Source organism: Beta vulgaris, chromosome 4, assembly GCF_026745355.1.
Source record: "Beta vulgaris subsp. vulgaris cultivar EL10 chromosome 4, EL10.2, whole genome shotgun sequence".
Classification (NCBI taxonomy): domain Eukaryota; kingdom Viridiplantae; phylum Streptophyta; class Magnoliopsida; order Caryophyllales; family Amaranthaceae; genus Beta; species Beta vulgaris.
The window spans coordinates 36,915,233-36,929,031 of NC_079205.1; the positions used below are offsets into that span (position 1 = coordinate 36,915,233).

General features: G+C 35.4%; 1 protein-coding gene and 1 non-coding gene across 2 annotated transcripts; one reads left to right on the forward strand and one right to left on the reverse strand.

The window, feature by feature from the left end:
- Positions 1-8,567: 8,567 nt before the first annotated feature.
- Positions 8,568-10,824, reverse strand: LOC130591126 (uncharacterized). The gene is made up of 3 exons (XM_057394049.1): positions 10,537-10,824; positions 10,321-10,491; positions 8,568-10,275 (listed from the first exon to the last, which is right to left on the reverse strand). The coding sequence occupies exons 1-3, from the start codon at positions 10,822-10,824 to the stop codon at positions 9,235-9,237; spliced, it is 1,500 nt and encodes a 499-aa protein (XP_057250032.1). The 3' UTR covers positions 8,568-9,234.
- Positions 10,825-11,432: 608 nt separating this feature from the next.
- LOC125497179 (small nucleolar RNA R71) lies at positions 11,433-11,539 on the forward strand. The gene has a single exon (XR_007273815.2). It is a non-coding gene; the product is annotated as a small nucleolar RNA R71 (small nucleolar RNA).
- Positions 11,540-13,799: the final 2,260 nt, after the last annotated feature.

Here is a 13,799-nt window from a genome sequence, read left to right on the forward strand (position 1 = left end):
GGTTTGGTTTGGTTTGGTTTTTGATTTCATATTTTGGTTTGGTTTGGTTTGGATTGAGTCGAATTTCGGTTTGGATTTGGTTTGGAAATTTCAAAACCGAATTTATTTTGGTTTGGTTTGGTTTTGACCTTAAACCAAACCAAAAACCGAACTTACACCCCTAGGTGAGCCGGTGAGGTGGGGGGGGGGGGAGGAAAAAAAATTAGAAAAAGTGAAAGGTGGAGGAATGGGTAGTTAGACATTGGAGTATTATAGAGATAATTAAATTTTTTTTTAGGGGAAATAGAGAAAATTAATTACGATACTTTAGTATTCACATTTAATTAATAGAGAATAAATAACGATTAGTAAGATAATATTGATTGAACCTACTATTTAGTTTATGTAATTTTATAAGGTCAAATTTTGTAGTAACTAATTGAAGAAAGAAAATTTGTCAATAAAGGAAATTAAATTAGGGTTGGACTAGGCCTCTTAGAGGATACCCATTTGATGATTTATGTTGTAGATCATAAAGAGAGAGAAGAAAAAATATAATAAAAAAGTAGAAAAGAGAAAAAAGAAAGGAGAGAAGGAAGATGATCAGATCATCCCAACGATCTGAGCAATGCTTGGTTCATAAATGAAGTACTGCAGTAATGGACACATGTCAGCAGGAGATTGAAGGGAAGAAAATTTCGCGGCCCACATGTCTGAAATTGCAGCATCTATATTCCATTGTCATATCTACATCAGATTTTTGTAACCTTTGCTTTTTTCAAAGATAATATTTATGTGTTAAATTTTTAAAAAAAAAAAATATTTCACCAATAGTTACGTTTTTTTTTTGTCTACAAATAAACACCAATATTGAGTTACTTCCACCCATCAATATTATTAGCTTAATTATCATATTAAGTAATTAAGTACATTGTTAACATTAATTTTTGTTAATATTATTTAATTACAAAAACATAAATATTCTAAGTTAATCATCATTAATTGATTATTAAATACTTCATAATAAATAAATAAATAATCTCTATTACATAAGGGAAGGGTGAGCGTGGTGTCCTCTTTTGAACTGACTATTTTACCCCCCTTTCCTTTCTAAATTACAAAAGGAATCTCAATACCAAAAAGGGGGTCAAACAAAGCCACTAGAAATTAATTTTCAACAATCACTCAGAAATCACCTATATGAGGAGGCTTTACAAATCACTCATAGAATTGAGAAAATCATGTTGTAAAAATCACGCAAACCACTCAAATGATCAGGAAACTTTACAAAAACTAAAAATTAACTTACAAACTAAAACTAATATACTAGGACGTCAATACATACAAAAACATTCACAAAATTCACTTACACATCATTGTTCTTAATAACCATTCACAATTACATACTCACAAAAATTACCTATAAACACAAATTTAAGAAAAACATAAGATTTTGACAATGATATCACACATTCTTCCATCGGCGATTTGCGAACTTTCAAATAGGTACATAATTTTTTTAATCTTCAAAGTTATTTTACATTAGTCGACTGATATGTAGTTGAAAAAATGAAGATAATAGCAATTAGTTGAAAAGGGCTTTTATATAATTAGACTTAAATTTGATTCATTTTCATATAAAATCAGAAAACAAGATGTGTATGAAATTTTATTCATTTATGACACTGATGAAAAATTTACAAATTTAGTTCTTTTTTTTAAATTCCAATATAAATTTTTTGCCCCAAACTTTTGCAGAATATCCATGTTCAGAAATAAATTTTGAAAAACAAAACAATGTCAAACCTTTTTTGCGAACAACTTTTGCAAAAATTCATTTTCAGAAAAAAAAATTTACATTAATTTGCGAAAACCACTTCATGCGAAATCAGATTGTGTATGAAAATTTTAAAATTTCATTTCACCTATAATTGAAATTCAAAGTGTTCAAATTTAGAAAAGAAGAAAAAATAAAAATGACCATTTCACGCGAAATCAGATTATGTATGAAAAACTTAAAATTCCTTTCAAATATAATTGAAACTCAAAGTGTGAACATTTAGAAAAGGAGAAATATTAAAATGATGAAAATTCTTAAATATCAATTTGTGAAATCAGAATTTAGAAGTTACACAAGCAAAAAAAATTGAAATTGTATTATACTTTTCGGTTACAATATTGGGATCATATAGAAATTACTGAAATCCATATCAAAAACTATTATAAATTACAAAATGAAAAAAACCGAAAAAAAGAACATGACAATATTTAGTAAAGAACATCATACTGATTATAAAAGAACATGCGCATATAAGACTTGAGAAACAAAAAACTATTCAAAATCACAAAAATGAATCATAAATAGAACATGAAGAATCTTATTCACAAAATGGAGGTGAACTTAAATACTAACTTGCATTTTCAGTTTGTTTACTACTTAGTATTAGGCCTAAAAATATAATCGCATGCATCGCGTGCACAAAAGGCTAGTAGGATGAAAAGGAAAGTGAGGAGAGAGAATATATGGTGGGGTATGGTAAAAGGTAAGAAAAAAAATATAAAGATCTAAAATTGTAGATCATCCAATGGGAGTAAGGAGGTCATAAAAATTATTTATAGATCATGAATGAGGTGGAAGAGAGATGAACTATTTAAATATTTGATGATCCAAAATTTTGGATCAACCATTGTGTATGCTCTTAGAGCATTAGCAATGGGTGGGTTGGTCTTTGAGTTTTTTTCTTTCTCTCTCCTTTCCTTGAGCATCACCAATGGGTAGGTTGGTCTTAACTACTCCCTCTATCCCAATTTAGTTGCTACATTTACTTTATCACAGTTTACGAGATGCAACTTCAAACACCAATATCTTGAGTTACATATATGAAAAAATTACAAAAATTATATATTTGAAAAATACAAATTGGGACGAATCAAACAAGATCCAACATGACTAGGGGTGCTTATCGAGCGAGCCGAGCCCGAATAGTACTGGGCTCGGCTCAAGCTCGTTTAGCTTTTCATGGGCTCGGCTCGGCTCGTGAGCTCGTCGAGCTTGGGGGAGCAGAGCTCGGCTCGAGCTCGTGATTAGAATTTGCGGCTCGAGCTTGGCTCGTGAGCTCGTTTAGGATCGGCTCGTGAGCTCGTTTAGGATCGGCTCGTGAGCTCGTTTAAGCTCGGCTCGTGATCTCGTTTGGGCTCGACTAATGAGCTCGTCTCGGCTCGAAGTAGGTGAGCTTGTTCACTCACCCATCATATGCTTTTATAACCTGATTTTCCTCTTAGCATTGCTAAGATTTCAATGTGGGACTCCATGATTTGTTAAAGAAAAACAAACTCACTATCCCCATGCTTTATAACTTGGTTTCCCTCTTAGTATTGCTAAGATTTCAATGTGGGACTCCATGTTTTGTTTAAGATAAACAAACTCATTCTACATATGCTTATATAACTTGGAATCCCTCTTAGCATTGCTAAAATTTCAATGTGGGACTCCATGTTTTGTTAAAGAAAAAAAAAACTCATTATACCCTTGTTTTGTTTACATATGCTTTTATAACTTGGAATCCCTCCTAGCATTGTTAAAATTTCAATGTGGGACTCCATGTTTTGCTAAAGAAAAAATTATCAAATATTTTAAGTATTAAATAATCAAATATTTAAAAATATACTTCATTATTCCCTCTATGAAGAAAATAAAGTATAGTTTTTGTTTTCCAACCAAGGAGATCCAAAATTAAACTTTAAGTTGAAGTAAGGAGTAGTAGCTATTTATAAAGAAAATAAGGTTGATCCTTGTTTTCTTAACTAATGTGGGACTTTAGTGCCTAGTGGACTAGAGGTGAAGTTGGATCACAAATTAAAATATATAATTTGTAATCTAAATTAAAATATAAATTTGTATTAAATTTTTTTAATGTAAAATATTTTTGAATATAATTTTTTTTTACTTTAAAATAATAATCGAGCTATTCACGAGCTTTACGAGCCGAGCTTTGCCTAGCTCGGCTCAGCTCGTTTAATTCTCGAGCCGAGCTTCAACGAGCCGAGATTTAACCGAGCTTTGACCGAGCCGAGCCCGAGCTGCTCGCGAGCTTGTCAGGCTCATTATCACCCCATTACATGACTATATTTTTTCTTATGTATATGGAGTAAAAGATAGTCAAAGTTATAACGTGAATAGTGCCTACGGTCAAAATGTAGCAACTAAATTGGGACGGAGGGAGTAGTTTTTATGTTTTTGTCATTCTCTCTCCTTCCCTCCTTCTTACACCTCACATCCCACTAAAACTCCCACCAACTCATCTTTTTTTGTCACAATGGTTTGGTTGCTGTTACTTGATTTTTCTATTTCTCTCTCCTACTTTTACCAAACCCCACCATATACTCTCTCTCCTACTTTTACCAAACTCCACCATATACAATGTTTATTTTTTTATATAAAATAGATGATTTACATTAATAAAACTAATTAGATTACGTTAAATTAATTACGAGCTAATTAGCTAATTAGCTTACGTTAAATTAATTACGATAAATTAAATTACGTTACAAGCTAATTAGCTTACGTTAAATTAAATTAGCGTTAACTTGACATTATAGTAAATATGTGTTAATTAGCTTACTTGAAATTAAATTACGTTAACTTGACATTATAAATTAAAAAAAGAACACAATACATAAGATAGATGAAAGGCTTATCGCGTACCTAACAAAAATAACCTAACTATTCCTCTTAACTAATGTAGTCGGGCAAGTAAGGATCGAATCCCAAGAGACTAACTGACTTAAAGTAGCTAAATTGACTCTAATTAATACTAAGCAAGTGATCCAAATAAGTGATGATGGACTAATCTAAATAACTAAAGCAAATGAAATTACCAAGAGTGAATCAAAGACTAAAGACATCTAGGTTTAAGTATCCCCACTAACACGAATTAATGCCACAAACAATCCCTTTTCCCTTAATTAACTAATAAAACTCATAGGATAGACGCGCCCTAATAATACTAAGGATTTCTTTCGATCAATCAATAGCTTCCCTAACAATGCAATCATGCCTATTTTCATGGAGTCATGCAAATTAAGGACTTTAGACATAGCATCCTAACATCCTAATAAATTCCATCAACTACTTTCGTGATGATTTCCTTTATCTTAAATTAGGGTTCTAGATTCGATTAAGACTCAACTTTCGTTGCAAAAATAATCACATTCAATATATACTATTTCTAGTCATATATTGATAATTAAAACCAATCCTAAAATAAATGAATCATAAATTAATTAAAGTTCGGGAATTGGGAATTAAACAAGCATCAATTCATATTAGGGTTCAACCTAACCCTAAAATAGAAAACTACTCACACATGATGATTGAATAAACAAAATAAATACTAACAGAAAGCATGATTAACAATAATAATAAATAGAATAGAGAAGAGAAAATAATACTTGAATTAATTGATGAAATTGCAAACTTGAATGTTGAAAACAAGAACTTGAGGAAAGTATGGAGAAAACGTGATGAAAACGTGAAGCAGCCAAGAAGCCAAAAAATAAAACTCACGTTATCTCCCTCAAAGAATCCCTAAAAATCAATCTTTTTTCCTTAATACTCGTGGCCCTAACCTAATTACAAGATAAGGAAGATCTAATTAAATCATTAAGAGTCAGAAATCGTGCAGTCCGCGTGCCCCGGAAATTTCAGCAAAACTGGGCCAACTTGCAAGGCCCATATCTCTTAGAATATAATTCGCCTTGGGCCGTGCAGCCTGTCGTTGGAAAGCTCTTCAAGCCTACTTTCCAATGCCTTTCGAATCAGCCCAATATCAGCATCGAGTCAGAAGTTATCGATAAAAGAGTGAGCATGACTCAATTTCCGCAATTATATCAATGAATTTCAACTCCAATTGAGCTCCAATTTGCACTCAAATACATCCAAAGTGATCCTTATCAATGTAGCTTGCTTCCATTTGATCCTAAGTACTCAAGCTTGCCCAATAATGTTCCAATTATGTTCTTGATATCTAAAATTCATCAAGAAATACCAAAAAACACACAAGAGGAGTAATATTTCGCAAATTAAGTAAAAGTGTGCAATTATGAACTAAAATACACCTAAATGTTCCTAGAATGTAACCTAAATGCAACTAAAACCTATATAAAAATATGACACATCAAACTCCCCCAAGCTAAACCATTGCTTGTCCTCAAGCAATTAGACATAGACATTGGAAAAGCAAGACAACTTACAATATGAGACTGTGATAGGGCCAAGCACACAACCGAAAACACAAGAGATACAATTACTACACGAACCAAGCATCGAAACATTCTCAAGCAAAGCCGCATAGCACGTCATGTAATGCAATCAACTCTCCTAGCATACCACATACCATCTCCCCAAGCTAGACTTAACCAAACCTGAGAGACCTCGCTTTAGTCATGTGCACTCGTACTCTCATGTGTTTATGGCATAATCAATGTCACTCAACCTAAACAATGTCGACTCAAATGAAGCATTTACTCTTTAACTTTGACTATCGACTCACTTTCCACTCGAAATTATAATGCAAAATGATCATGAGGACTTTCAAGGGTTGTAACGGGGCTGAGGTTATGGGTAGGAGATATATGGAAATGTGGTGTTAAAAGCCAACTAATGGAGAGAACAACATTTAAACGTCTATGGTCATTAGATGCAAACGTCACAAAAACTTCTACTAGAAGTTCAGCATCACATTCCATTAAATCAACATAGTATCTATCTTTATCAACTCCAATCGATTTCATTGACCTTTTATTCGATCCTTTCATTTTTTTTCGTTTTTTTTTTAGAATCATTTTTCACAACTTCTTCATCATTCTTTTCATTTTGCACTTTCACAATATTTCAAGCAACTTTCTTTCAACATATTTCCTTCCAATAATTACCACAAAACCACAAACTCAACCTCAAAACATAAACTTTGATGCTACTCCACTTAGCAAGGCTTAGGTAGAGAAATCATAAAGGCTTAAGGCTTGTAATGTAGGTATTAGTTCATAAAAGTCAGGAAAGGCTCAGCGGGGTAGAGAAAGGACAATATATGTGAAAAGAATTTTCTCTGGAAGTTCAGAACACTGAAAAGAACGCCTCAATCATATCCAAATGCTTATAGAGTCAAGTATCAAAGAGTGCCAAGTCAAAGTCAAAATCCATGCAACAAATGAGGAACTAATCACACACAAAAGAACATAACTGACATAGATATATCAGTTTATAGGCACAAAAGCTCACGTGGGTTAAGGTGTCTAAACAGTAAGGTTAAATCAAGCCAGAGAGAGATCAACCAATCTTACCACAAGCAATCAATCGCGATACAATCATGCTATGAAGAATCATGAACGAGATGAATTACGCTTAAGAGTATAGTAAGGATATCAACAAGGTTCTCGAATGGTGCTAGCAATAGTTCATAGATGCAACTAATATGAGATGAAACCTAATATGCTAATGCAGCTAAGAAAGCAGTACAATATTTTTCGTTACACGTAAACTCCCACTCCTAGTAAGTGGTACAAACCGTGCAACATCCTATGAAAGCAAGAAAACCTACACTAGAAAGCGATAAAAGTAGAATATACCTCCCCCACGCTAAAATCTCGCAATGTCCACAGTGCAATAGTAAGGCACAAGAAGAAAGGGGAGAGGTACTCACAAGATCTCACCGAGGAGGGAGAGATGGGGGATTAGGGAACCTTCCCAATTGCATCCAAGTGCTTAAGCATGTCCTTCTGCTCGTTGACTCTTAGAAGTAAGATCATTTTTCATAGAAACAAATGTGACCTTAAAAGTGGAGCTTGTAGGCACGTTTTTTTGTCGAGCATTTAAAGTGCGTGTCATTAAAATAAAAATAAGACACTACCAAATCTCAGTGTCAAACAAGGGCAAGTGGAATAGTCAAAGTCATGAACACCGATGCTATCCGTGTCAATGTAAAACAGTACCCACACCCAATATCTTCGATCAAAATCAAAACACTCGAAACAATTCAGTCACCAATACATATCGAAATAGTCGGAAATTACGCAAATTTTTCTTTCGCGCCAAATAGGCCAGCCATAAAACAAAACCCATAGTATTTGGTGTCGAATTGCTGCCAAGCAGTGCGAATTAAGGGTCGAACTACGGTCCAAGCAGCAAAGAGGATTTCGTCAGTCAATTCAAGCATAAGACCCAAACCATGAAATTCGCAGCAAATTATTCATGAAAATAGTCAAGTGTCGAGTCGAAGTTGATGAATTTTGCAGCAATTCATCATACTTCAAGAAAAAACCAATGCAAGAGAGGATGGAAGAACAACGAATTTAATCACAAATTACCGCCATAACAGCCGAACATTGATGGAAAACGAACCCAGTAGTAAAATTGCGAACAAGAACAGGAGGGAATTTCACCACCGATTTCAATGGAGTTCGAAGTCCACCGTCGTTTCTTGTTTCAGTTGGTTTCTCTCTCTTCGAATTTTGTTGCGGTTTCGTTGTTTTGTGTCGCTGCGGTTGGGGTCGTTGAATTGCAGGGGGTGGAGGTTTTTTTTTTGTTTCGGTTTGTTTTGCTGCGATGGATGTCGTGTGTCACAGTAAAGAATGCGAGGTGGTGGCAATGGGGAAGAACGGAACTGCGATGGGCTGGCAGTTCGGAATTTTTTTTTTTGTTTTTTTTTTTCGGTATTTTGTTAGATGGGTTTGGTGTAGTACAGGAAGGATTGCGGTGGGTTGGCAGTGGTGGGAAGCAAACTGCAAGGGGTTGGCAGTAAGGTAGAACTGAACTGCGATGGGTGTGCAGTTTGGTTTTTTTTTTTCAATGGGCTTCGTGGAGGACAGAAGGGATTGCAGGAGGGTGGCAGTAGGGGATGACGAATTGCGGCCCCTTCGCAATACACACTGATCTGTGGAATGTTCTCAGCTCTCTTTTTTTTTTTTTTTTTTTTTTCACCTGTACAAAAACACACCAAAAAAATAAAAATTAGGAGAATTAAACTTTAAAAAGAAAAATAGGATGCTAAGTTTCTAAATTATATACCTAATACTTAAACTAACTAATCATATAATACAACTACAATATTAAACTAACTAAGAAAAGAAACTAAGAAACCTCTAAAAAAAATGAAAATAAAAATCGAATAAGTAATAGGAAAAAAATGAAAGAGAAGACTTGGGTTGCCTCCCAAGAAGCGCTAGTTTAAGATCATTTAGCTTGACCACCTTTTCACATCACTCTGAATAAGGGTCGGAAAGGGTGTAAACCGCCTTCCCTTCAATAGGTTCATCTTCTCGGTAGTGCTTAAGACGTTGTCCATTTATCTTAGAAGAGCCGGTTGCTTCACTCCAAATCTCAACCGAGTCATACGGAAAGACCTTAAGGATTTTGAATGGACCAGACCTCCTTAAGTGAAGCTTACCAGGAAATAACTTCAGTCGAGAGTTGAATAGTGAAACTAACTCTCCTTCATGAAATCCTCGCCGCATGATATGCTTGTCGGGCCACCTTTTCCTTCGTTTTTTGTACAACCTTGAGTTTTCATAAACTTTTAACTCTACCTCAGGAAACATAGTACTCTCCTTAGATTCTTCGTGTGTCAACACCTCCTTGATAGGCTCAATACTAGGTAATGAATGTGGTTCCTCTAAGAGCCTCTTGTACTCCCTAGTTTCCCGATCCTCTTCATCAGCACTTCCCATGAGGGCGGTTTGCAGTGAATCATTAAGCTGTAGACTAGCAGCTTTTACCTCTATCGCCTCATCTAGAGCATCCACTCTATAGATAGTCTCTCCCATAGAAGGAGCTTCCATGGAGTTTGTGAGATTGTACTCCATCTTCTCAGTACCCACTTCAAAGGTAATCTTTCCATTCTTCATGTCAATGATGGCTCCAGCAGTGGCCAGGAAAGGTCTCCCAAGAATAATAGGGACTTGCGCATCTTCCTCCATCTCCATTACTACAAAGTCACATGGAATGAAAAACTTCCCAACACGAAGGGGAACATCTTCAAGGATACCAAGTGGATACTTTACAGTTCTATCTGCTAATTGTAGGGAGATACGTGTGGGTTTTGGTTCTCCCATTTGAAGCTTCTTGCAAATTGACAAGGGCATTAGACTAACACTTGCCCCAAGATCACAAAGCGCCTTCTTTATTTCGATATCGCCAAGCTTCACAGGGATAGAGTAGCTACCCGGATCCCCTAGCTTCTTGGGAAGCTTATTCTGCAAAATAGCACTACATTCTGCTGTAAGTGAAACAGTTGCATTTTCCTCGATCTTCCGCTTGTTTGAGAGCATGTCTTTCAGAAATTTTGCATAAGATGGCATCTCAGAGATAGCCTCCAAGAATGGTATGTTTATGTGCAGCTTCTTCAGTATATCAAGGAACTTCCCATATTTCTTCTCTAATTTTGCACGGGCCAACCTTTGTGGGAATGGAACTGGTGGCGTGTAAGGCCGAATAGGGGTAGGAGTAGGTTCCTTCTTCTATTCTTCGACAATCTCATTCTCTACCACTTTCTCAGTTTGAACCATCTCTTCCACAGTTCTTTTTGATGGCTCCTTCAAAGGATGATCTTGTAGCTCTTTTCCGTTCCTCAAAATCACAGCATTGATATGACCCTTAGGTGGTTGTTCACTATTACCTGGAAAATGACCAGGAGCTTTTGATAATTGGCCCACCTGATGTGCAAGTTGGCTTATTTGACTTTCCAAGAGCTTGTTCTGAGCTTGAATTTGTTGAATTGCGTTATCAGTCTTCTCATTTTGCTTACTCTGTTGAGCCATGAAGTTGGTTTGTTGGGCTAAAAGGTTCTCCATCATAATCTCCAAGTTGCTTTCTGTTGAATTGGAGGAGGTTGCTGATTAACACCTTGATTGACATGAGGATTGAATGGTGCTCTAGCTTGAAAACCTGGTGGTGCATTAAAGTTGTTGCGAGGTGAGGAGGTGGATTGAGTTTGCTTGAGTGTTCTTGTATGAGAATGCAGGATTGTGCTTCCATCCCTCATTGTATGTGTTAGAATAAGGATCATATGGCCGCTTTGGATTGGAATTATAAAGAGCATTGGCTTGCTCAATTGTCATCCCATCATTGTTGATTTGACATTCAGTAGCAGCATTCCTTGTACTCCACACATCTGACATGAGACCATCATAGATGAACCAGCTTGGAGTCGATCAAACTTGTGAGATAGTGCCTGCACAGTATTAGTCAAAGTGGTTAGGCATCAACATCATATTTACCTCCCTTCTTAGCACGATTCGACCATTTGGATGGTAGTTGTCATTGGCCGCCATCTTCTCAATCAACTCCTTTGCTTCGCTGGGTTCTTAGTCATAAGGGAACCCCTGAAGCAGCATCAATGTAGATACGAAACTCATGTGTCAAACCATTGTAGAAAGTCTGTATCAACATCCATTCAGGAATCCCGTGATGAGGACATTGTCTTTGCAAACGTAGAAACCTTCTCCATGCTTCATACAATGATTCGTCGTCATGTTGCTCAAAGGTTGCTAACTCGTTCCTCAGCTTCGCAGTTTTTCTTGCCCCAAAAACTTCACCAAGAATGCTTTGGCAAGTTTACCCCATGTATCAAACGTTCCGACACCTTCATCTCTTAACCACTCCTTTGCCCTATCTCGAAGAGAGAAAGGAAAAAGGCGTAGTCGAATAGCATCCTCACTCACATTGTTGATTTTCACTGTGTCGCATTTCTCCAAGAAACTAGCAATGTGACTCACAGGGCATTCATTGGGTAACCCTGCAAATGAATCGTTGGAGATGAACTGGATGAATTGAGGCTTAAGTTCAAAGTTTGCAGCATTGACAACAGGTCGAACAATGCTCGATAATGCACCAGTTGTAGTATCTGGTACACCATACTCCCAAAGAGTTTTAGTTGCTTCTTCACCCATTGCTTGATTCTTATTCTTAAGTCGTCTCTTTGTTTTTCTTTGCTTACGTGCAGTGGCTTTGATTTCAAGATCTAGAGGAATCAAATTCTGTGGACCTTTACGTCGAGTTTGCATGCAACAAAGAAAGAAAAAAACAAAAGATCAAATAAACAAGAAATGATAGCCGAAGCAGCAAACTAAAAGAAAAACTTAGCAAAAATAAAATCAAAAATAACTAATTTAAATACCGTTAGCCCCGGCAACGGCGCCAAAATTTGAAAGGCTTATCGCGTACCTAACAAAAATAACCTAACTATTCCTCCTAACTAATGTAGTCGGGCAAGTAAGGATCGAATCCCAAGAGACTAACTGATTAAAGTAGTTAAATTGACTCTAATTAATACTAAGCAAGTAATCCAAATAAGTGATGATGAACTAATCTAAATAACTAAAGCAAATGAAATTACAAGAGTGAATCAAAGACTAAAGACATCTAGGTTTAAGTATCCCCACTAACACGAATTAATGCCACAAACAATCCCTTTTCCCTTAATTAACTAATAAATAACTCATAGGATAGACGCGCCCTAATAATACTAAGGATTTCTTTCGATCAATCAATAGCTTCCCTAACAATGCAATCATGCCTATTTTCATGGAGTCATGCAAATTAAGGACTTTAGACATAGCATCCTAACATCCTAATAAATTCCATCAACTACTTTTGTGATGATTTCCTTTATCTTAAATTAGGGTTCTAGATTCGATTGAGACTCAACTTTCGTTGCAAAAATAATCACATTCAATATATACTATTTCTAGTCATATATTGATAATTAAAACCAACCCTAAAATAAATGAATCAAAATTAATTAAAGTTTGGGAATTGGGAATTAAACAAGCATCAATTCATATTAGGGTTCAACCTAACCCTAAATAGAAAACTACTCACACATGATGATTGAATAAACAAAATAAATATAAAGAAAGCATGATTAACAATAATAATAATAGAATAGAGAAGAGAAAATAATACTTGAATTAATTGATGAAATTGCAAACTTGAATGTCGAAAACAAGAACTTGAGGAAATATGGAGAAACGTGATGAAAACGTGAAGCAGCCAAGAAGCCAAAAAATAAAACTCACGTTATCTCCTCAAAGAATCCCTAAAAATCAATCTTTTTTCCTTAATACTCGTGGCCCTAACCTAATTACAAGATAAGGAAGATCTAATTAAATCATTAAGAGTCCGAAATCGTGCAGTCCGCGTGCCCCGGAAATTTCAGCAAAACTGGGCCAACTTGCAAGGCCCATATCTCTTAGAATATAACTCGCCTTGGGCCGTGCAGCTTGTCGTTGGAAAGCTCTTCAAGCCTACTTTCCAATGCCTTTCGAATCAGCCCAATATCAGCATCGAGTCAGAAGTTAACGATAAAAGAGTGAGCATGACTCAATTTCCGCAATTATATCAATGAATTTCAACTCCAATTGAGCTCCAATTTGCACTCAAATACGTCCAAAGTGATCCTTATCAATGTAGCTTGCTTCCATTTGATCCTAAGTACTCAAGCTTGCCCAATAATGTTCCAATTATGTTCTTGATATCTAAAATTCATCAAGGAATACCAAAAACACACAAGAGGAGTAATATTTCGCAAATTAAGTAAAAGTGTGCAATTATGAACTAAAATACACCTAAATGTTCCTAGAATGTAACCTAAATGCAACTAAAACCTATATAAAAATATGACACATCAATAGATAATTTTAAAAACACACATACATGAAATTTGATACATAAAGATAAATAATTTAAAACACAAATACATGATAGATTGATACATAAAGATAGATACTTTAAAACACACGAATACATGAAATTTGAAATTAATTAA